The sequence below is a fragment of the Salvia miltiorrhiza genome, chromosome 2, assembly GCF_028751815.1.
Source record: "Salvia miltiorrhiza cultivar Shanhuang (shh) chromosome 2, IMPLAD_Smil_shh, whole genome shotgun sequence".
NCBI classification, from domain to species: domain Eukaryota; kingdom Viridiplantae; phylum Streptophyta; class Magnoliopsida; order Lamiales; family Lamiaceae; genus Salvia; species Salvia miltiorrhiza.
The window spans coordinates 48,993,306-49,014,357 of record NC_080388.1 but is presented as its reverse complement, the minus strand read 5'-3'; the positions used below and the strand labels follow the sequence as shown (position 1 = coordinate 49,014,357).

General features: G+C 39.2%; 2 protein-coding genes and 1 long non-coding RNA gene across 3 annotated transcripts; 1 reads left to right on the top strand and 2 right to left on the bottom strand.

Moving 5' to 3' along the window:
- Window positions 1-155: 155 nt before the first annotated feature.
- LOC131011903 (chaperone protein dnaJ A7A, chloroplastic-like) lies at window positions 156-5,517 on the bottom strand. Its single transcript, XM_057939802.1, has 8 exons — window positions 5,206-5,517; window positions 4,753-4,867; window positions 3,920-4,049; window positions 3,452-3,509; window positions 2,189-2,231; window positions 1,936-1,984; window positions 1,761-1,841; window positions 156-1,267 (listed from the first exon to the last, which is right to left on the bottom strand). Exons 2-8 carry the CDS (start codon window positions 4,857-4,859, stop codon window positions 419-421), a joined length of 1,317 nt encoding a protein of 438 aa, XP_057795785.1. The 5' UTR covers window positions 4,860-4,867; window positions 5,206-5,517; the 3' UTR covers window positions 156-418.
- Window positions 5,518-17,411: 11,894 nt separating this feature from the next.
- Window positions 17,412-20,608, top strand: LOC131011901 (transmembrane emp24 domain-containing protein p24delta3-like). The gene is made up of 4 exons (XM_057939801.1): window positions 17,412-17,716; window positions 19,185-19,392; window positions 19,516-19,592; window positions 20,130-20,608. Exons 1-4 carry the CDS (start codon window positions 17,499-17,501, stop codon window positions 20,272-20,274), a joined length of 648 nt encoding a protein of 215 aa, XP_057795784.1. The 5' UTR covers window positions 17,412-17,498; the 3' UTR covers window positions 20,275-20,608.
- Window positions 17,442-19,326, bottom strand: LOC131011902 (uncharacterized). The gene is made up of 2 exons (XR_009097134.1): window positions 19,193-19,326; window positions 17,442-19,012 (listed from the first exon to the last, which is right to left on the bottom strand). It is a non-coding gene; the product is annotated as an uncharacterized LOC131011902 (long non-coding RNA).
- Window positions 20,609-21,052: the final 444 nt, after the last annotated feature.

The window sequence follows — 21,052 nt, the reverse complement described above, 5'->3', positions numbered from 1 at the left end:
TCATTCTTTTATTTCTCCTCTATTTTAAGTGGTAACAAATGATTAACTTATTACCCAAACCAAACAACACGTAAAAGATTCAATTAATTTAATTCCTTTCCAACCTCCAAAAATGGGCTCGAACGTACTTCCAACACAAAATTATTCAATTCATGTAAAAGGAAATGAGAGTTTTTTTTAGGCAAATAAGAGAGATCCAAAGTAGGAATTACATTATTCCAACAGCACAACAAAAAAAATATGCCCCAATAATTCTCATTTGTGTTTGCAGTTTATCACACCAAAAATAACCCCAAAATTTCAAGCATTCTTGAGCGCTCATGTAGATTCACTGAGGTAGCAATGTGGATTATAAATATCTATAATTCTACAAATACAACATCTATTACTAAAATGTATGATAAACATATACTATAATTTACCTCACACTAGGAGCCTTCTCCTTCTTTAAGCTGGCGAGTTGCTCAATGAGCTTCCTCTCATCGCCGCTGAGTCGTTTTGGGATCTCGACTTGAACTTTAACGAGCTGGTCACCCCTCATGTTCCTCTTGTTAAGAAGCGGAACACCTTTCTTCGCCATGACTAAGGTCGTCCCTGGTTGCGTGCCCGACGGAATTTTGAGGTCGACCATTCCATCGACCGTCGGTACCTTTGTCGTCGTCCCTAAGATGGCGTCTATGTAAGAAACCTTGCACGTATAAAGAATATTGGTGTCATCCCTTCTCAGGACAGGGTCGGGGAGGACGTCAATGGTGACGAAAAGATCTCCGGGAGGGCCCCCTCTACGACCGGCATTTCCCTCGTTGCGCACCCTCAAACGGCTTCCGGAGTCCACCCCAGCCGGAACTTTCAAGCTGATACGCTTCGACTTCCTAACTCGGCCTTCACCACCGCATGTGTTGCAAGGAGTCGATATCTCTCCGTCTCCACCGCATGTCGAACAAGTCATGACTTGTTGAAAGACACCCAGTGGCGTCCTTGTGGATGCTACCACTTGCCCTTGACCTCCGCACGTGGTGCACTTAGACGCACTTGTTCCCGGTTTTGCCCCGGAACCATCGCAGGTGCTGCAACTCTCGAGACGAGTTATTTCGATCTCCTTCTCGATGCCAAACACTGCATCTTTGAAGTTGAGGATCAAATTGTAGACCTGGTCTTCGCCTTCGGTGGCTCGGCTGCGGGATCCCCTTCCTCCCATGCCCATACCGCCCATGCCACCCATGCCTTCAAATAACGACTCGAATATATCAAATGGATTGTTGAAATCCTGCCATTGAAAGTAGATAAATGTTAAAATACTAGCAACAAGACCATACCACCATTATTTCTGTAGTGCTAAGGTACAAAAACAGTCGTAACGTTTAGATCAAGTAGTAAATTCCACTTAATCTCTTCTTTTCTCTTGGGAGTAAAAAGCATAAAGCAACTTTCTTTTAGGTGCAAATAACCCCTCAAACTAACCGTGTCAAACGGTAAGGGGGTGAGTTGCACCTCGACAAGAACAACAGGAGGTGGTTAGTGTACCTCTACATTTTCATGCTGTATTTAGAGGATGTATACTTTAATCGTTATAATATTTTATTATATACTATATACACATATCCTTTTATACTTCAATATGTACTTTTCATTTGATTGATTAGGTACTCATAGAATTTATGAATAACCATTCATCTATTTTCAATACTACTTTATATAAATAAGATTAGATAACTTCAATAAATAACAATATTGAGAACTGAAGTGACAGCACGACTTACCCCCATACCCATGCCGGCACCTTTAAGCCCGGCCTCACCATACTTGTCATAGATGGAACGTTTCTCATCATCTGATAAAACCTGTCACAGAATTTAATATTAGAAGATTCATCAATATGGAATGCTCGAGCAAAAAACATTAAGTGCGTATATTGTATAAGGATCCGATTCCTACCTCGTAAGCATTACTAATCTCCTTAAACTTTTCTTCCGCTCCAGGTTCTCTGCATTTCAGATGTATATCTTAAGACTAATATTTCCAATTTTCAAAGTTCCATATCATTATAGATAACCTCAAACATAACAAATAGAAAGTCATAACAACCACAAGCTATTAGAAACCAAAACCCAAAAAAAAAGGAAAAGGAAAAGAAATAAGTAGTTGAAAGCAAATAAAAACTATAAGGTGCATGTGCATCATGACTTACTTGTTCACATCTGGATGATAGTTCCGAGCAAGCTTTCGGTAAGCTGAAGAAGAAAGTAAAACAAATGAGATATTAATCAAATCCTTATCTTTTCATCAATCATAAGAAGAAACTCTTAACAGAAACAGTAAGCGCAATTTAAGAACTTCTTCTTATGATTGATGAAAAGATTAGATTCATCCATCTATTTTATGTAATCTCAATTCTACAAATTATTTAGAAATCTCAATTGAACCTTTCTCCATACATACATATATATATATATATATATATATATATATATATGAAAAGATTAGATTCATCCATCTATTTTATGTAATCTCAATTCTACAAATATTTAGAAATCTCAATTGAACCTTTCTCCATACATATATATATATATATGTATACATATATATATAATATGTAGAGTTAGGATCCAGCGAGAATAGCTATTTTTATGAGAAATGAGAATAACGAATAAGTCAATATAAATTTGAGAATAAGCTGTTTATCATGCATGAATAGCCATATTCAGTTAATACAATGAAATTTTCACCCCCTCGGGGATTCAAATCAAACCCAAGTGAAATCTTCCCCCTTCCAAGTCAATATTATCCATAGGATTTAAATGTCTTACATTCCAAATTCATTCTCATTTATCACCAATTTACCACATTTGAACATTCTCATCGGATCCTCTCTCTCTATCTATCTATCTATCTATCTATCTATCAATGGAAAGGAAACATGCAACATGCGAAGAATTCTAAATGCAGAGGATTGCAATTAATGAAGGAACATGTTACAAAAACATTTACTAAATAGAGGGGATAATACAATGATGATGATGACACACAAAGTTCGAAGAAAACATCTTTATGTCGATTTCCAAAATTAGAAGTCGACATAGAAGTAAATAGCATGCAAGGAGTTAGAAGTTTGACGGTCACCAGCATAAATTGACTAAAATAAGTCGTCGATTAACTTATTTGGGCAACACTAATAGATGGAAGAAATGTTGATGTTCACCGGTGCAAATAGACTAAATTAGGTTGCCGATCAACTCATTTCGGTAAGACAAATATATGCATTATGTGAACAAAAATATCATAGTCCTTTGTGAAGGTGAAAAAAAAAATATTAATTGAGACGCAGAATACAAGAACCCATTCTTGAATCAAGATCAGCATTAAATCAACATATTCTACTTGGAGCTTGGGCAATGAGCTTGATAGATAAGCACAACAGTAGAGTACAAGAAAGAGTCAAGCTAAGACTAACCACTTTTGATCTCAGACTTGTTTGCGCTTTTAGAGACACCAAGGATAGAATAGTAATCCTGCATGACAAGTCACTCATGAATAAATGTGAACGGGAAATACATAACAAAACGTGAACGGTTCCCGTTTTTCTTTTCCTACGAAAAGGAAAATTATTGCCAGAAGTAGGACAGCTGTACCAGTTTACTTTATAGATCTTTTCATGGGTATATCAGTGTGAGCATAACATTAGAGGTATATGTGTAGTTTTTGTGTGGTTTTCTTTCTTTACTTTTCTTCATTTTACTTTTTTTAATTAATGGTGGATCTGAGCATGTGGATCAATGTGGGGGTGTGCGAGGGGTGTGTGTGGTAAGAATTAAGTTTCTCCTTGGGCCGACTAGTCAACTCCAACAGAGCCTAATATTAATGCGCATTAGAAACATTGATTGTAATAGACAACATAGACCAAATACAATTGCCAACTCACTCGTTCAGCTCGAACAACAAGGCGGGCACCTCTCTGGTATGGTTTGACATATGATGCCGAACCGAAAAGTTCACCCAAGGGTTTATGAGAGAAAATTGTTGAACTTAGCGATGCGACCTTTTTGGACAAACTGCACACAATGGATAATCAAACATATAATCAGGACAAAAGAGATCGGAGAATGTTCCAAATATATTCACATATATTGACTCCTTGAGATGTGACTAAATGAGAGAGAAAAAGACAACACATATTAGTAGCCACGGGACAACAGGGTGCACACGTGCAAGGCGCAGCAAGTTAACAGAGGGAAAAAAGGAAGCGCAATCATCAAAAAACATACACATGCCAATAGTGCGACAGGGCACACATTGAAAAGCACATACATAGGGAAAGAAAAGGAGAAGCACAATCATCAAAATGAGGGAGCCGGAAAGATGTTAGTAAGACAACAACAAAGAATTATTGCATATCAGCATAAGTTAAGTTCATAACTATGACCTATTCTACTTATTAGTCTTAACCTAAACCTCAACATGTATCATAGTACTAGCTGAAAGACAAAAGGAAAGTGCAAAGCCATCAACGAGCACCAAATTACCCCCAGCACCGGACAAATAAAAGCATCAAGAACCGAATTTTATGTGCGAGCGTCACCAACTGCAGCTACTAAACGAATAAAATATGGATCTAGATAAGCATTAATAACCAGATGATTGTGCAAACGTCTTAAAATCATAAGCACCGCGAACTGCAGTTACTCAACGAATACAAGATGGCCCTAGATAAGTTAAACCCTATGTTTTTCAGAATATGACAACGAAAATGCATACCAATGAGTAGACGCCAACGCTCTATTCACAGCAGAAGATCTGAAAACGAACTGGGGCTGAACTCCCGACGGCGCAATCTGCATACTTCCACAAGGAATGACTGCCATCCAATGCCCTGCTCATTTGAACCAAACAACAAATGGAAACCTCAAATTAAGCTAAAAACCTTACCACGATTACCAACACAACATAATCACCTAATTTTAGCAGCCATTATCCCAATTTCGATTTGAGCTTAAAAGAACAGTAATCTGCCAACCTTTAGGAAATAATTTAACAGCTTGCTGCTCAAGGTCGAACAAAATCAGTAAATATTAACCGCTTGCTTCCTCCATCAGTAAATAAATATAAACTAAAAATCAAGATTGATTTTGCTTCCATACGTGTTTAATTTAATATACAAATACGCAGGGAGAAGGAACAAATTCAGAAAATTATAGAAAACAAACCTACCTGCTGCTGCGGAGAATCGAACGGAGGTGTTGGCCGGAAGGATGCTGACTAGCGGCGAAGGCGGAGGAGCGGCGAGGTCGCGCGGAGGCGCGAAACGACTGGATGCGCGTCGCGGTGGGAAGGAGGCGCAGCGAGGCGAAGCTGCTGGCGTCGGGCGGAGGCGCGACGAAGGCTGCCGGCGACTGCGCGTGGCGGCTGTGAACTGAAATTAGGAGATAGGGTCGTTCTTCTTCTATTCTGTAGTTTTATTCTGTGAACTGAAATTAGGGCCTTCGAGAATAGCCGATAGGTAGGGTTAGAGCACTCCCAGCAGAAATCCCAAAATTATGCTCTTATATTTCTCCCTAAAGCTTTCCTATTTAGTTTTAGGATCTCGATTTTATAAATGCATACACCAGATCTCCTATTTTCTACATAAAAACAATAATTATGTGTGGACCCTACTAATTATAAGCTTAAAATAAATTTAGGGTGGGTGTAAATTTAAGATTGAATTTAGGTAGGTGTAAAAATTTTTGTGGGCCCCATCTAATTTAGGGGATCTGCTGGATGCATTTTTTATCTCATTTTCAATTGTTTTAGCCTAAATTTAGAGTTAGTGATTCATTTAGGTGATCTGCTGGGAGTGCTCTTATGCCGTTGTGCACTTGGCCCAGGCCTCGAATATATATTTTTAGGGTTATTTGCGTGTAAATATACCAACTTTTACCATTTTTTGATTTTTTCATGAATTTTTTTTTAATCTAAATACACGAACTTAGTATTTATCTGATTTTTTCCATGAATTTTATTTTTCTTCAAATTGATGATGATGTGTCCGTCGAAACTGTCGGCTACATGAAAATTAGAGGACGAATTATTTAGTAGATGTTTATAAATAATGGCTACATGAAAAATAAGACACTCTACATTGTTTTATATTTCAAATAATCATCTATCATGTGTAGAGGCTAAAATCTACAATTAATGATGACGTCTGCACGTCCGGATAGATTGGACACTAGCAACCTGTCAACACAAGAACACGTAAGAGCCCTAGGTTGAGCACCGGGTGGGGGTGTCGATCGTAGAGCCTCCAACGTTCAAGTCAGTAACGGAATAGCAAAGCGAAATTATAAATGAAATTAAATGAGAGAGAAAGGCAGGCTGGAATGCGTGGTTATTCCAGGCTGTAAGCGGCGTCGGAGGGTGGAAACGGTGACAGTGTGTTGTGATAGTGGAATGTAGAAGGCGGAGATTGGCCAAGTTGGCTACTTCCGGCTTGGATGAGCAATTAGTGTGGCGACGGAGTAGAGAGAATTCAAGGAGTAGAGAGCAAGTAGGATTTCGTCCCCTTTTGATGATCTAGTCGGGCTGTTTATATAGTGAACATCCAGCCGCTAGGGTTTCTACAGTTTGGCCTCGTCAAGGCCCTTATCTCCCAGGTTGTTGCGATTTGGGCAGGATCACAAAGATTTACCCGTCTGACCTCGTCAGCTTGGTGGGAGACGTGTTTTAGGGTTTGACGACTGTGAGATGTTTTTTAGGGTTTGACGGCTGGGCCTTGTAACTTTATCATTCTAGGTTGACAATAACCATTGGGCCGCATGCAATATATCCAGCTTGGTTGTGGACTCAAGTCGGTCTATAGCTTTCCGGGCTAGATGGACCAATCTGTTGGACCAATTAGACTTTTTAGGGTCATGCCAGGTTGGCGAATTAACTTGATGGGTTTGGGCTAAGTGCGAATTACTCAACCGGACTGTTGAGACAAGTTGGACTTGGGATGGGATAGTCATCCTGGGTCGGTCCAGGTTGATCTCGAGATAAGTATAACTTGACTTATCAGGCTGGGCGAACAAGTTTTCTTAAGTAATTGGGTCAGCCTCGTTATTGATCCAAGTTGGTTCGAAGTTTGTCGGGCTGGACTGACCGGGCTGTTTAGCTCATTGGTCCAACTTGGAAGGTTAATTGGACTTGAGCCAAGTTGACGAATTTTGCCCACTACAATTAGCCCCCCACTCTACAATTAGAATTTTCTAATTGAAGAGTTGGTTGATTATAACTATCCCGTATAGGTGAACCTTTTGGGGTATCGAGCTATCCTGATTGGTATGGCTAGTCGGTTTGTAAAAAATCAATCATTTGTATTGACCGACTACTATATGTGCCAAGCTGCAGCAGTTTGCAAGATTAGCTTGCAAGTCGAAGGCGAATTCTCTTTAGCTTGGCGTGAAACTAATATACTTGCAATTTGGGCATACGTCAATCGGTTTATCAAGTCGGATTGTGTTGCCTCTTCCGAATGGGAAAATTGTTCTTTTTTTTTTTTAACAATACATGTATGTAATTTGGCTTGACAGTCTGAAAATTGTTGCGATGGTAGATGACGTAAACCGATTTGGAATTGTATGATAGCCGGTATATCTGAGCCAACTGAATCTGTTTGCCAATATGAGTTTCGGTGTTTCGCCAGCTTGGAATTTTTCAAAGAAAGATTATAGCCTGTAATTGTTTGTCAATATGAATCGTGGTGTTTTACCAGCGTGGAGTTATCGAACAGGCTGGACCTATTTGCCAACGTGAGATGAAAATACCAGTTTGTAATTATGTGCGAGCCAAATCAAATTTGTTTGCCAACGTGGGAAAGTGCCAAGCTGGACACGTTTTATGGGATGAGATTTACTGCTTTATCAACGTGGACTCATCCGATGAAAGTAATTGGCCCGAATAAATATTATACTGGTAAGCTGGGTTTTTTTTTTATGGTGGGCTTGGCACATATATATGTGTGTATAGCTTGGCTTGCCAGCCGGGAAATCATTGCAGAAATAAAATAACGTAAACCGATACCAATATGTAGATGTGTGACCCAAGAATTAAATATCGACTTGTAAGTGTGTGAGTCAGGTTGGATCGATTTGCCAACATGAATTTTGGAGTTTTACCGATTTGAAATTTTTCTAAGAAAGAATACGGCTCGTAGCCGATTGCCAACATAGGTCGTGGTCTCTTACCAGCTTGGAATTGTTCCAATAATAGGATGTAGGAACTTTACCTTCACAAGTAGGATTTTTTCTTACTTTTTTTTTTTTTTTGCTGAGAAATATATATGTATATCTAATTTGGCTTGTCAACCTGAAAATCGTCGTGACGATAGACGACGTGAGTCTATTTGAATTGAATGACAACCCGTATATGAGGGTTTTGTTGAATCCGTTTGTAATAATGGATTTTAGCGTTTTGCGGCAAAACTTTCGCCAGGTTGAAATTTTTTCCAGTCTCCCAACACATTTGCCAGGCTGGAATGCTTTACCAGCTTGAAATTTCTTTTCTCCTTTGTGCTATCGAATTTTTCCATTTGAAATAAGCAAGTAGAAATAGGCAGATAGTTTTCAATTTGGAAATTTGAAGTAGCGAATTTTTCTGATTACTCCAGCTGACTTATTTGTCGAAATACTTAATTGTTCCAGCCTGTATGCAAGATATTGAATTCAATTTTCAAATTGGCTAATCTCCAGCCTGGCTCGCAAAATAGAGGAAGGCGAGATATCTCTTTCTTGGTTTCTTCGTCTAGTTCGAAGGAAGAGGAAAGGGGATATTTCATTCCTCTCTCCCATCTTATTCTATCTCTTTTGCTTCATCTTTCTCGTCGAGCAGGCAACGGCCGTCTCCGCCGTTCTCACGGTCAGACGCCGCGGTTCGAGTTTTGGCCAGCAGGAGAGAAGTTTGGCGGCGTTAGGTGCGCCTAGGGTTTTTCAGGCAGCTTGAAGGCAGTTGGGCAACTGGTGGTCGGAGGCGACGCCTTTCATCGGATAATCAAAGGAGAAGATGTTTTTCGGTTATTTCAAATTTGGGGATCTGAGGTTCGGAGTTGGCGGCGCCGCTCGATTGACGGCGGTGGTAACTGAGATGGAGAGGGAGTCGAAAGAGAGGGGTGAGGCCGAGCAGCGATTTCGCCGGATGTCGAAATAAGAAGGGGTGGCTCCATTTTTCTGCCGTTGCTTGATTCGAGGAGAAGGGGCCTCCCGGCGGCGCACACCTGTGAAGGAAAAGAGAAGAGGAGATGGGCCGAAGACGGCGTGGTGTCACCGGCGACGACTGCTATTTTGTGAAGTGAGGAAGACGAGCTGGATTCAAGCGGTGGAGGTGACACTCCAGCCGTTTTTCGCCGGTGTTCAGTGGGGAAGAAGGTTGGGTCGGATTTGTGTATATAAAATATCTTATCTCAAGCTGCTATTGTGTATCACTTGGAGGTGGTGGTGCCTTCGCTGGAAGAGGAGTTGTTGCGGTTGGTTCGGCTGAAGAGAGAGGTCAAGGGGCGACGATGCGGCGTTGCCGACAGTCGTAGCTGAGTTGTGAGGTGAGAGACGAATTGGGGAAGCCGTGTCCGACAGCTTTCCGGGGTAAATCGTGCTATAATTCCTTCTCTTTTTGAATTCTTGTAATTTGGGATAGATTCGAGTGCTATAGTTCGTGCGACGACAGCATGGCGTCGACGGCGGTTGTAGCAGATTTCTGAGGTGGGAGAGGCGAATTGAGGAGTTGAAGAGGATGGAGATGTTGCTCGAGTCTGAGCAGAGGATTGTCAAGGCATTTGCTCAGGCGATATCCGAGATAAGTGCCAAACGGGCGAAAAGAAATTCGACTACACCGGGTTGAAATCAAGAACTGTAGTATGGCTGAGTAGTGGAAGTTTTGTCATGAATTGGGCAGAGGCATTGGTGGAAATTGGTTCCTGCTGCATTCAGGTTAGCCATGAGGTTAGCTGCATTCATTGCGGCTGCTGATTCATAGAGCGAAGGAGACGAGCTGGAGGAGTCTATTCGAGTGGCTCTCTGCCGGAAACTCTGGGGCGGTGACAGAGGCCAATTAGGTAGGTTCTTCGGGCTTCCTTTTGATGAGTTATCTTTCTGTGCTTATCCAAAATATTTGGAGTAAATTCGCGACTTTCGGATCATCTCATATGTTGTCGGATTGTATTGATACAGCTATATGTGGTTAAAACATTCCATTTTTGTTCAAGTGATTATGTTCCAGCCCGGTGGCGCTGTTGTATCCCGTACAATGCTATTGAGATTTATGGCGTTTATTAGGGCCGTGGGAGGTGAGTATTTGCATAAGGTCGTGATTCATTTTTCATGAGATGCAGCCGGAGTTCAGAGAGTGATTAGAGAAAATAGGAATGGGTGCAGCGTTGGCGGCGTCGCTCGCTGCTTGATTCGAGAAGACAGGGCGGCGCGCGCGTGTGAGGAAAAAGAGAGAGGAGGAGCCGAGGGATGAAGGCGGCGGCCTCGGCCGCAGCTTACGGCTGTTGCCGGAAGACAGAGAGAGGTGGCGGCAGCACTTTTTGCCGTTATCGTCTTGGAGGGATGGTGACGTGTAGCATCTGTAGGTCTTAGGGCTTGGGTGCGAGGCCCCCGTCTCGGTTCCTTGACCATTTTTTCCGGAATTCGAGGTGAGTTTCATCGGATCTAGATTTCTCAAATAAATTTGGCGTGGTACTGTGTAGTCGGGATTTGGGGTTTTGAAGGCTCGATTCGCGGCGACCCTTGTCGCCGTTCGGGGTTGGAGCAGAAAAGCTCTCTTGTGGTGGTTGCTTTCGCATCGCGACTTTTATGCCGGGCGCCAGAAATTGGGGGAGGAGAAGCTGGAATCGGGGACACTGGGTGATCGGGCGATGCTCTGCCGGAGGATCTGCCGTGGTGGGACTTGCCTTAGGGAGAGGGAAACATCTAAATTTGCCCCTTTTTATGTTGACCTCGTTGCTCCTGCCCGATTCCGGCAGCTGCGTGGCTAGATATTTCCGCCGAGGTGGGTCTGGCTTCAGGGAGAGGGAAGCATAATTTTTGGGATTTTGATTTTTTTTTTTTTTAACTCGTGATGTTTGTAAAAATTACATTAACAGCTGTGCAGCAGTTGAATTTGGTGTATTAATCTTGCCTATTAATGAATAGAGTTACAGCTATTTTATCCTTTTTGTTTGTAATGAAGTAAGATCCATCAAGTAAGGAATCAAGTGGACTGATTTCAGTCTCTGCAGTTGGAGCATCTTGCTTAGTTTCATCAGCAAATATACAATTTTTTCAAATCTCTTATTTTCCAGCTTTTTGGTGGTTTGGTGAGTTTATTAGTATTGTATCATTGTCTGCAGAAAAATAGTAGAAGCCTCACTCTCCATTCCTTACAAACAATTCATTTAGTTTGTGAAAGGTAAGCTCGACGACAGGGAGAGCGGACTTTTCTTTTGGCTCTCGTAGGTTTTGAACTTTCTACAACGATAAAGAGATCTTTGGATGTATGGTTTCTTTGGCTCATAGATGTTAAATGAGCAATTCTGTTGAAGCTCAAAATGAGATACTGCTTTTCTGTACAGAACCTGCTCATGCGATTGGACTTCAAGTGTCGAATTATGTATGCTTTTTTTTCCTTGGTGACAAGAAATGATACTTGGTTCGGTTTCGCTGGTCGACGAATGTGATTTCGTTGTGACTTGTGCGAATAGGCTATTTGGTTGAATTTTCTTAAGCTAATTCAGGATGCATGTCTTTAAAAAATGATGTGATTTTTGACATGTAATTTATATGAGAGCAATAAATGGTTGAAGTTCTTTAGTTGCATCTGTTGGTGGTAGATGGAGAGGCGAGGCGTGCGGCGGCGGTGTGGCATTGCCGGCGGCCATTGATAATTAATGAAGTGACGGAGACGAGCTGGGTCGAGTCTGGCTGCTTTTTGTCGAAAATTTTGGAGGCATTGGCGGCATAAGTGTTAACCCCATAGTTGTTGTTGGATTGAATTGATATAGTCTAATGAAGCTGTAAGTGGTTCGAAATTTCGACTCTTGTTCGGGTGATTTTAGTCCAGTCCGGCGATGCTACCGCATCTCACACGGTGCTGCTAAGGTTGACGTCGTTTATTTGGGGTCGTGGGACGTGAGTCTATTTGGAATTAAGTGACAACCCATTTATGTAAGCCAAGTTGAATCTGTTTGCCAACATGGATTTTGGTGTTTTATCAGCTGGGGATTTTTCAAAGAAATAATACAGCTTGTAGTTGTTTGCCAACATGGATCGTGGTATTTTACCAGCTTGGAGTTATTAAAATAAGAAATACAACTTGTATCTGTCTTCACAAGTTGGGATCTCACAAGTTGGTGCCACCGATATATAGTATTATTTGTAGATGTGTGAACCAAGAATTAAATACCAGCTTGTACTTAAGTGAGTCGAGCTGGGTCTATTTAATTGTACGAAATTTGCGCCGTACACCAATGTGGAATTGTCGAAATAGGGACACCAACTTGTTGCACTTTTGTGTTTGTTGTAGAGTATGCAGAAAGCTGCATTCCTTAAGAAAAGAACTCTTGCGATGGTGGCAGAGCTTAATGAGTTGAGGGCTGAACGAGCAAGTTGGCAAGACAAGATGGTAGCCGTCAAGAAGGCGCGTGATGAGGCCAATAAGATTGTCAAGAAATTGGAGTCTGCCAAGTTGTAAGACGCTCGTCGGCTGGAGTGAGCTGCAACGGACTGCAAGGATCTCAACTATAAGGTTGTTGCATTGGAGCAACAAATCCTTTATGCAAGCTGTGGGACGGAGATTCGAGTTCGGGGTGAGATGGCCTTGGCGTATCTCGAGAATCAGCCCCCCAGGACTGGGGATGTCCAGCAATATATAGATGAATTTAATGAGTGGAAGGCTGACAAGGAGGAGCATGAGCAGCTTGCAAGCAACTTTGTCGGGATGACCACCGGAGATGACCGACCTCAGACGAGAGAGTGACTTTCCTAGATTGGCATGTGCCTGTTTTATCTCCATCTTGAGCTTTAGACCATTAGGTCCGTTTGAGCTATTTATCTTATTAGGATGTTTCATTTGTGAATTTTTTGAAAGTCGACATTGCTAGATATTTGAGAGATTTGCCTTATTCTATTGATTGACGTGGTTTGTTGATATCTCCTATTACCATTTTGCATGTGAATTTGTTTAGAGCATAAATGTACACATGCTTGAATATCCCATTTGATGAAGTAAATACCTTGATTATCATGGTTTCGATAACGTATGGATTGGTGCAACATATTGCAGCTTGTAATCGAAAGAACAACAATATGTTAAAGAGATACATAGACACAGCTTGTCATTTTATTTTCATTTCGAAATTTTCAGCCTGGAATTGATGTTGGAGAATTTTATTGCATCTAGACAGGACCAGGCTGAATTCATATGTGTCGTCTTGTATGTGATTTTGATATGTATACTTGTATTTATTTTGCCAAGCCGGGACGAGTTATTGTTGCGTTTGACTTTGGCGGCTTGTGCCCCACTTTGGCGTGCGAGCTAATCAGATAATTTCATGTAGCATACCGGCTTGGAACTATTTTTTTAATCAAATTCTGAAATTGTAGAGTTGTCGACTCCGAATCGCCTAAGTCAAATACTTGAAATTAAAGCAAGCTGGTTTTCATTAGATGAGATCGTACTGACTTCGACCAATGGTGGCTAGTACAATATGACGAACATGTGGCATATTCAAATTTATAAAAGATAAATGCGTACAAACTTCTTGACTATAACCGTCGATTGCTCCAAGCTGGGTAGTCTATCCAATTTGATGATTAAAGATGATTTTATTGACATAGGTTAATATTGTCGTCGTAGACGGATCATCATTGGCGACTTGTATTTCGCAAGGTGTTAACATCGTAGGGCAGGTTGAGACATTGTTATTTGAGGTTGGTGGCTGCACTCCGAAGAGTCGCCTACATACATCTTGCGAGGATCAAGCCGAATGTAGTTCTTGGGCAAGATTGTGCTTCGTAGAGTTGCCTACGTACCCTTTGACGGGATCAAGAGTGATGTAGTTCCGTCTTGGTGGCGATCCAGGCGGCTAGGTCAGCCTGAGTAGCCACGTGGGGTGCATCAGGAGTTTCAGATTCGTCACAACCATCAGACATGATTGTTGCTCGTAGAGATTTAAGGAAAGTGCGTTGATTCGCTTGATTGCTAGGGCCCCACGGTGGGCGCCAAATTGTAGAGGCTAAAATCTACAATTAATGATGACGTCTGCACGTCCGGATAGATTGGGCACTAGCAACCTGTCAACACAAGAACACGTAAGAGCCCTAGGTTGAGCACCGGGTGGGGGTGTCGACCGTAGAGCCTCCGACGTTCAAGTCAGTAACGGAATAGCAAAGCGAAATTATAAATGAAATTAAATGAGAGAGAAAGGCAGGTTGGAATGCGTGGTTACTCCAGGCTGTAAGCGGCGTCGGATGGTGGAAACGGTGACAGTGTGTTGTGATAGTGGAATGTAGAAGGCGGAGATTGGCCAAGTTGGCTACTTCCGGCTTGGATGAGCAATTAGTGTGGCGACGGAGTAGAGAGAATTCAAGGAGTAGAGAGCAAGTAGGATTTCGTCCCCTTTTGATGACCTAGTCGGGCTGTTTATATAGTGGACATCCAGCCGCTAGGGTTTCTACAGTTTGGCCTCGTCAAGGCCCTTATCTCCCAGGTTGTTGCGATTTGGGCGGGATCACAAAGATTTACCCGTCTGACCTCGTCAGCTTGGTGGGAGACGTGTTTTAGGGTTTGATGACTGTGAGATGTTTTTTAGGGTTTGACGGCTGGGCCTTGTAACTTTATCATTCTAGGTTGACAATAACCATTGGGCCGCATGCAATATATCCAGCTTGGTTGTGGACTCAAGTCGGTCTATAGCTTTCCGGGCTAGATGGACCAATCTGTTGGACCAATTAGACTTTTTAGGGTCATGCCAGGTTGGCGAATTAACTTGATGGGTTTGGGCTAAGTGCGAATTACTCAACCGGACTGTTGAGACAAGTTGGACTTGGGATGGGATAGTCATCCTGGGTCGGTCCAGGTTGATCTCGAGATAAGTATAACTTGACTTATCAGGCTGGGCGAACAAGTTTTCTTAAGTAATTGGGTCAGCCTCGTTATTGATCCAAGTTGGTTCGAAGTTTGTCGGGCTGGACTGACCGGGCTGTTTAGCTCATTGGTCCAGCTTGGAAGGTTAATTGGACTTGAGCCAAGTTGACGAATTTTGCCCACTACATCATGTATTAAAAGAAACATTACAATCATTATTGAAAGAATCATATTTGATATATGAATTGATTTAAAAGCGAAATATATAAAATTGGTCATATATATATATATATATATATATATATATATATATATATATATATATTTTAATGGATGGAGTTTGATTATAGGTGGAGATTTATTAGAGATTTAGAAAAAAAATAAGAAGAATTGAGGAAAATTAGAATTGAGTGATTATACGACACCACGTCACCACGTATGATAGGATTTATTTTGCTATTATATATATATAGATTTTTTTTTGTTATTTTCATTCGTCCAATAAATATAATTTTTTAATTTTAAAATATATACTCTTATATTTTTACCTTTTTTACATATATTAATATTTACAAAAAAAATTATTTCACAAACGATTTATTAAGTGCATGTTTAATAGACCTTATGAGCATAGATAGTTAAATAATATGGAGTTATCGATGTGTCTGGTATCATAGATTATTAATTAAGAGGTTCGTGATAAAAATCAATGCTCTCTTTATTTCAATATTTTTTATATAGAAATAATCTCACCTCACTCATGAGATGATTAATTTTAACGATACAACAATTATTTATTCCTATTCATTATATTATTTACCTTATTTTTATTAACCATTTCATTTTCAAATATGAATATCAAACAAGTGTTAATTATCCAATACATAAATTTTGATGAATTATTTTCTCTACGTTCTACAAATTTTTCAATATATTTTTAAAAGATGTGGTCTTGGGTACACCCGGGTGTACCGTACATCTGAATTGATTCGCACTCAGATCCTGACCTGCATCCTGATTCAAACCCACATCACGACTCAAATCGTATAAATGACACTATTTGGTTATACAAATGACACTGTCTGTAATTGACACTAATTTGCTATACAAATGACACTGCGTATAAATGGCATTATAATATTGTAAATGACACTCTATATAATTGACACTATTCAAAAATATAAATGACATTGTATATAACTGAATAGTGTCATTTACACTATTTGGGTTGGAATACAAATTTAGATTAACATGCGGGTCAGGATCTAGGTACAGATCAATTTGAATTTACGGTACATTGGATGTACATAAGATTTTGTGTTTTTAAAAATTGTGTCTTCCAATCCAGATCAGACTTATACTGGACGTAAGTATAATATATAATGAGACAATATGATTATTGAATTGAAAGATAAAATATCAAATTAAAAAAAGTGAAAAGATTTTTGGACACCAGGTGTCTTAGACACCTTCATAAAAAATCGATTTTTGATTCATATTTAATTTGAGCGATTTTTTTTGCTATATAGTAATTTCTCTAAAATATCATTTTCAAAAATATATTCAACCAATTTTGTTATTATTTTCGACTTTTATATTTTTTATACTCCCTCCGTCCGCCAAAAGTATTCCACTTTGGCCGGACACAGAGTTTAATAAAATGTGTGATGATGTTGATGTAGTGGAGAAAGAGCCCCACCACTTTATGAGATATGTGGTTGAGATTGAATTTGGGGTGGGTTTTTTGTAAATAAAGAGTGTTTATAAGGATAAAATATAAAGGTGGATGGTGGGACCATGGCTTAAAAAGGAAAGTGGAATACTTTTTGCGGACGTCATATATAGTAATTGTGGAATACTTTTGGCGGACGGAGGGAGTATTTTTTTTCCAAGTTCACTAATTTTTTATATAAAAATATATAAAAATCGAAATAATAACAAAATCGATTGAATATATTTTTGAAAATGATATTTTAGACAAATCACTAAATAACAAAAAATCGATCAAATTAAATATTAGGCAAAATCCGATTTTTTTATGAAGATGTCTAAGATACATGATGTCCAAAAATCACTCTCCTTCAAAAAATTGGTCTTAAAGTCAACGGTAATGGTAACACCAGTAAAACAGTCCACGTACGCGCGTGACAGCAGCAATACCATATTGTCCGAAATCTACCGCCTCTATTTACGCTACGTGGCAAAGCATTATTGGCCCACATAGAACGAAACGGCGTGGAGCTAGTACTCTCACATAACAATCCCACTCGCGGAGTTTATGCGCGTCTCAACCACTCTCCTCTTTCTAACCATGTAACCAACCCCCAACCGAAAAAATTCAATAATTATAATTACGATTTTCGAACTCATTTCTCTCAGAAATCTCCAAACCTGTGCATTCCGTTCCCTGCAGTTGAGGATCGATTATGAAGTTAGGGGAAGCGCGTTGGCTGTGGACGCTGCTCATAGTGGCGGCGGCGGTTCCGGCGGCGCGTGGGTTGTGGTTGGACTTACCGAGCACAGGATCGAAGTGCATCTCCGAGGAATTGCACAATAACGCCGTTGTTTTAGCTGATTACTACGCATTCATCGGAGAAGACTACGATGTCAATGCTACTCAGACTCCGACCATCACCGTTAAGGTAAGTTTAATTTGCTTGCTTTTGAAATTATTGTTTTGGATCTTCTGATCGGTCTCGATTTTTGTTGTATTCTATTGATGTATAGAGCCCCAAAAAAAATTATAGGAGAATGTTGTGAAGTTTTCGTTGATCCAATCAGGAAATCGTTTGGTTTCTATAATTGAATTTGCTCATTGTTTGTTTTAGTGAATGGTAAATTCAATTGTTTGTGTATTGTGAAGTTTGAGATGAACACTTTGATTTGTAAACATTGTATTTTGATGTGGTTTTCTTTTATTGAGGTTGCTGCTTTCTAGTTAGCTGCGAGAGTGATTATGACTTTACCATTGAAATGAGTTACAGTAGAGGGGTCAATTGACTGAATTTTGATGTGCTTCGATTTCCTTTTTTCTGTAGTTTGGTATAAAGAATTTGATGATGGATTTGGAGAGTTGATTTCAAATTAATTTGCTTGGCAAAGCTGCAACTTTGATTTCGCGTTACATACTAACATAGAGGAAAATCCTATGTTATTATCAATTTATATATTCAGACAAAATTATGTTTTTCTACTTTTATTTATGAGTTTACAACTATAACTGAAAAATCAAATCCCAAATTTATATCCAACTTTGCCAAACAATAATTGAAATTTATGGCTTTCATATTCATTACATATATTCACCTCAAATTGAAACATCAAATTTCAATTTTTTTCATTTCAAATCCCTCCATCCAAACACACACACACTATATTTTCTTCTGCATATGTTTGAGTATCCTAGATTAGTACTTAGAATAGAATCCTTGAACTATTGTCATGTCTAGCTAGTGATGAATAATAAGGCAAGGGAACTCTCAGCCGTTATAATTCAATGAAATCACTAAACTTCGTTGTATTTGTTGAATGCATTTTGACCACTTAAAGTATTGTAGATCTTCTAATGCAGAATAGGTTTAATATCCTGTCTTTTGATAGCTAGCGGCTTATATATAATGATAACATTAGTATCTTGAATATGGCACCCCTTACTGAAAGGAAACACTTTTTCTGCAATAAGAATTCTGAAGGGACTTCTTAGCTATAAGTGACTTATTGGCTAATTATGTCTTGCCGAATTTCAGGGGCATCTGGGTTTCATGTATAAGTTGGATATATTAGAACTGAATATTGTGTAGAAGAAGCTCAGTTTTGTGAAAGTTATCATCCCATTGACTTTAAGACTTGGAAGATTTAGACATTTTAATAATAAAAAATAAATAAAAATTGCTTATGTCTAAATTTATCTTTGAACGCGGCTCCTTTTAGGTTACATCACCTCCCTCTTGGGAGCGAATTGGAGTTTGAGGAGATATAAGGTAGATTTTGGTGAATGGAGAGATAAGGTGGTTCTTGGAGTGGATGGGGAACTAATTATTAACATCTAACATGACTTTGCCCGATCAAAAAAAAAAAAAAAAAAAAAAAAAAAAAAAAAAAAAAAAAAAAAAAACATCACCATATGGAAATGAAATCCATCATAGCGAAAAAGTTGCTCACGGTCAGTTTGCCTTTACGGCAACTGAGGCTGGGAACTACTTGGCATGCTTTTCACTTGATGGTGATCAAGGAGGTAAAAAGGTGACTGTTGGTATTGACTGGAAAACTGGAATTGCTGCAAAAGATTGGGAGACTGTTGCAAGGAAGGAGAAGATTGAGGTAACGATGGTGTTTCAACCCTTTGCCTTTTATGTTATATGTTGATGATCTCATCAATGTCGCTCCTCTGTCTCAGCACATGCCTCTTTACCTTATCGTAATTGTAAATTATATACAATGCAGGGGCTTGAACTTGAGTTGAAAAAATTAGAAGAAGCAGTGGAAACTATCCATAATAACTTGTATCATCTGGTAAACAGGTAAATCCGAACTCTGATTTTTACACTATGTATGCATTTTTCTCGTGTAATGCCTCAACTTGCTATACCCATTACTGTCTTTTCCAGACATTCCCACTTGAAAAATCATCACGGACCTGATTTCTTACTATGAAGGCCGTTCAATACACATTCATAATTTTTTTTAGGATCTGTTAGCTGTATTAGCTCATGATAATACTGTGAAAATAACAACCCTCTCAAATAGTTGAAAATTGAGAAGTCATGATAAGTGTTTATGGTGCTTTGTGATGTAAGCAAGGAAATTTGTTGTTGTCCTACTTTTTTGCTCGAGGTGCCGTGCAATCCCTGAGAATTTTATCTATTTGGTTTACTATTTCTTAACCTTTTTTTTTGTGAATAAACTTGTGGTCTCACTTGGGATTTGGGAAGCAAAATAGAGTTACTACACGTATCTCAGTTGAATCACACTTTGTCTTGAGCAAAATATAGTGTATGAATGCACTATTCTAAACTTGCGTATGTTATCTCCAATCTAACTAATACTTGTGGCTGCAGGGAGGCGGAGATGAGGGAGGTTAGCGAGAGTACTAACGCTAGAGTTGCATGGTATAGTTTGATGGCCCTCACCATCTGCATCGTGACCTCGATTCTCCAGGTTCTGTATTTGAGGCGATATTTCAGGAAGAAGAAGCTCATTTAGACAGCACTTGGTTCTTTTTCTTCTTACAGAAACCAAATCCATTACAAGTTTTTGAAGGAATCAGGCAGTTATATTATTGATATATAGCAGAGTGATGTAGTACAACAAATTCATAAATACAATTCAAGTTTGTATTCCATTCACATATTTGTAGTGTTTTCGGTTCTGGATCATGACCTGTTCGATGGACCGGATCATGATGATCTTGACCTGTCAATTAAATTAGATATGAGCTGAAACAGACTAAAGATTGTATACAGGAATCAATTCCAAAGCCAAATAATCAATTGTATTGCTGATTTTACTTGAATATAACTATATATTGTAACTTAAATTGTTCAACTTTCAAGTTTGGGCTCATCGATTGACAGATAAACATGTCAATTAATAAGATTAATCTGAAATTTGAAGATTTGGGATTGGGACAAAAAAAAATATTATAGCCCCCCAAAAAATCTGATCCAAATTGAATAGTTTGGACCTATTAACATTTCTAGATAATAGATATATATGAGGAATTAATTAATCAGAGCATTTTCCAATTAAAACAAAAAAAGAAGAGTATTTTCATATCTTACTACAATCCCTAAGCTTATCATATATCTACTTGATTCCTTATTCGTGTTCCATTTTTCATTGATTTTATTCATTATACTGTCCATTGCATTTTCTTGGCATAAAAATCAAAAAACATATACTACGAATTATGATTCTTTTTTTTCTTTTTCTTTTTGTAATTAAAATGTATTCACTCGCGAACTTTTTAGACTTCGTAATA

Bases quoted from the DNA above. Each gene is read 5' to 3' on its own strand.
- LOC131011903 (XM_057939802.1), bottom strand. From the start codon at position 4,859: ATGGCAGTCATTCCTTGTGGAAGTATGCAGATTGCGCCGTCGGGAGTT. The intron at 1,985-2,188 runs GTAAGTCATGAT...TCTGAAATGCAG, and splicing joins TATCATCCAGATGTGAACAA to AGAACCTGGAGCGGAAGAAA. The intron at 1,268-1,760 runs GTAAGTCGTGCT...TTTCAATGGCAG, and splicing joins GTGCCGGCATGGGTATGGGG to GATTTCAACAATCCATTTGA.
- LOC131011901 (XM_057939801.1), top strand. From the start codon at position 17,499: ATGAAGTTAGGGGAAGCGCGTTGGCTGTGGACGCTGCTCATAGTGGCG. The intron at 17,717-19,184 runs AAGTTTAATTTG...AAAAAAAAAAAA, and splicing joins CCGACCATCACCGTTAAGGT to AACATCACCATATGGAAATG. The intron at 19,393-19,515 runs GTAACGATGGTG...TATACAATGCAG, and splicing joins CAAGGAAGGAGAAGATTGAG to GGGCTTGAACTTGAGTTGAA.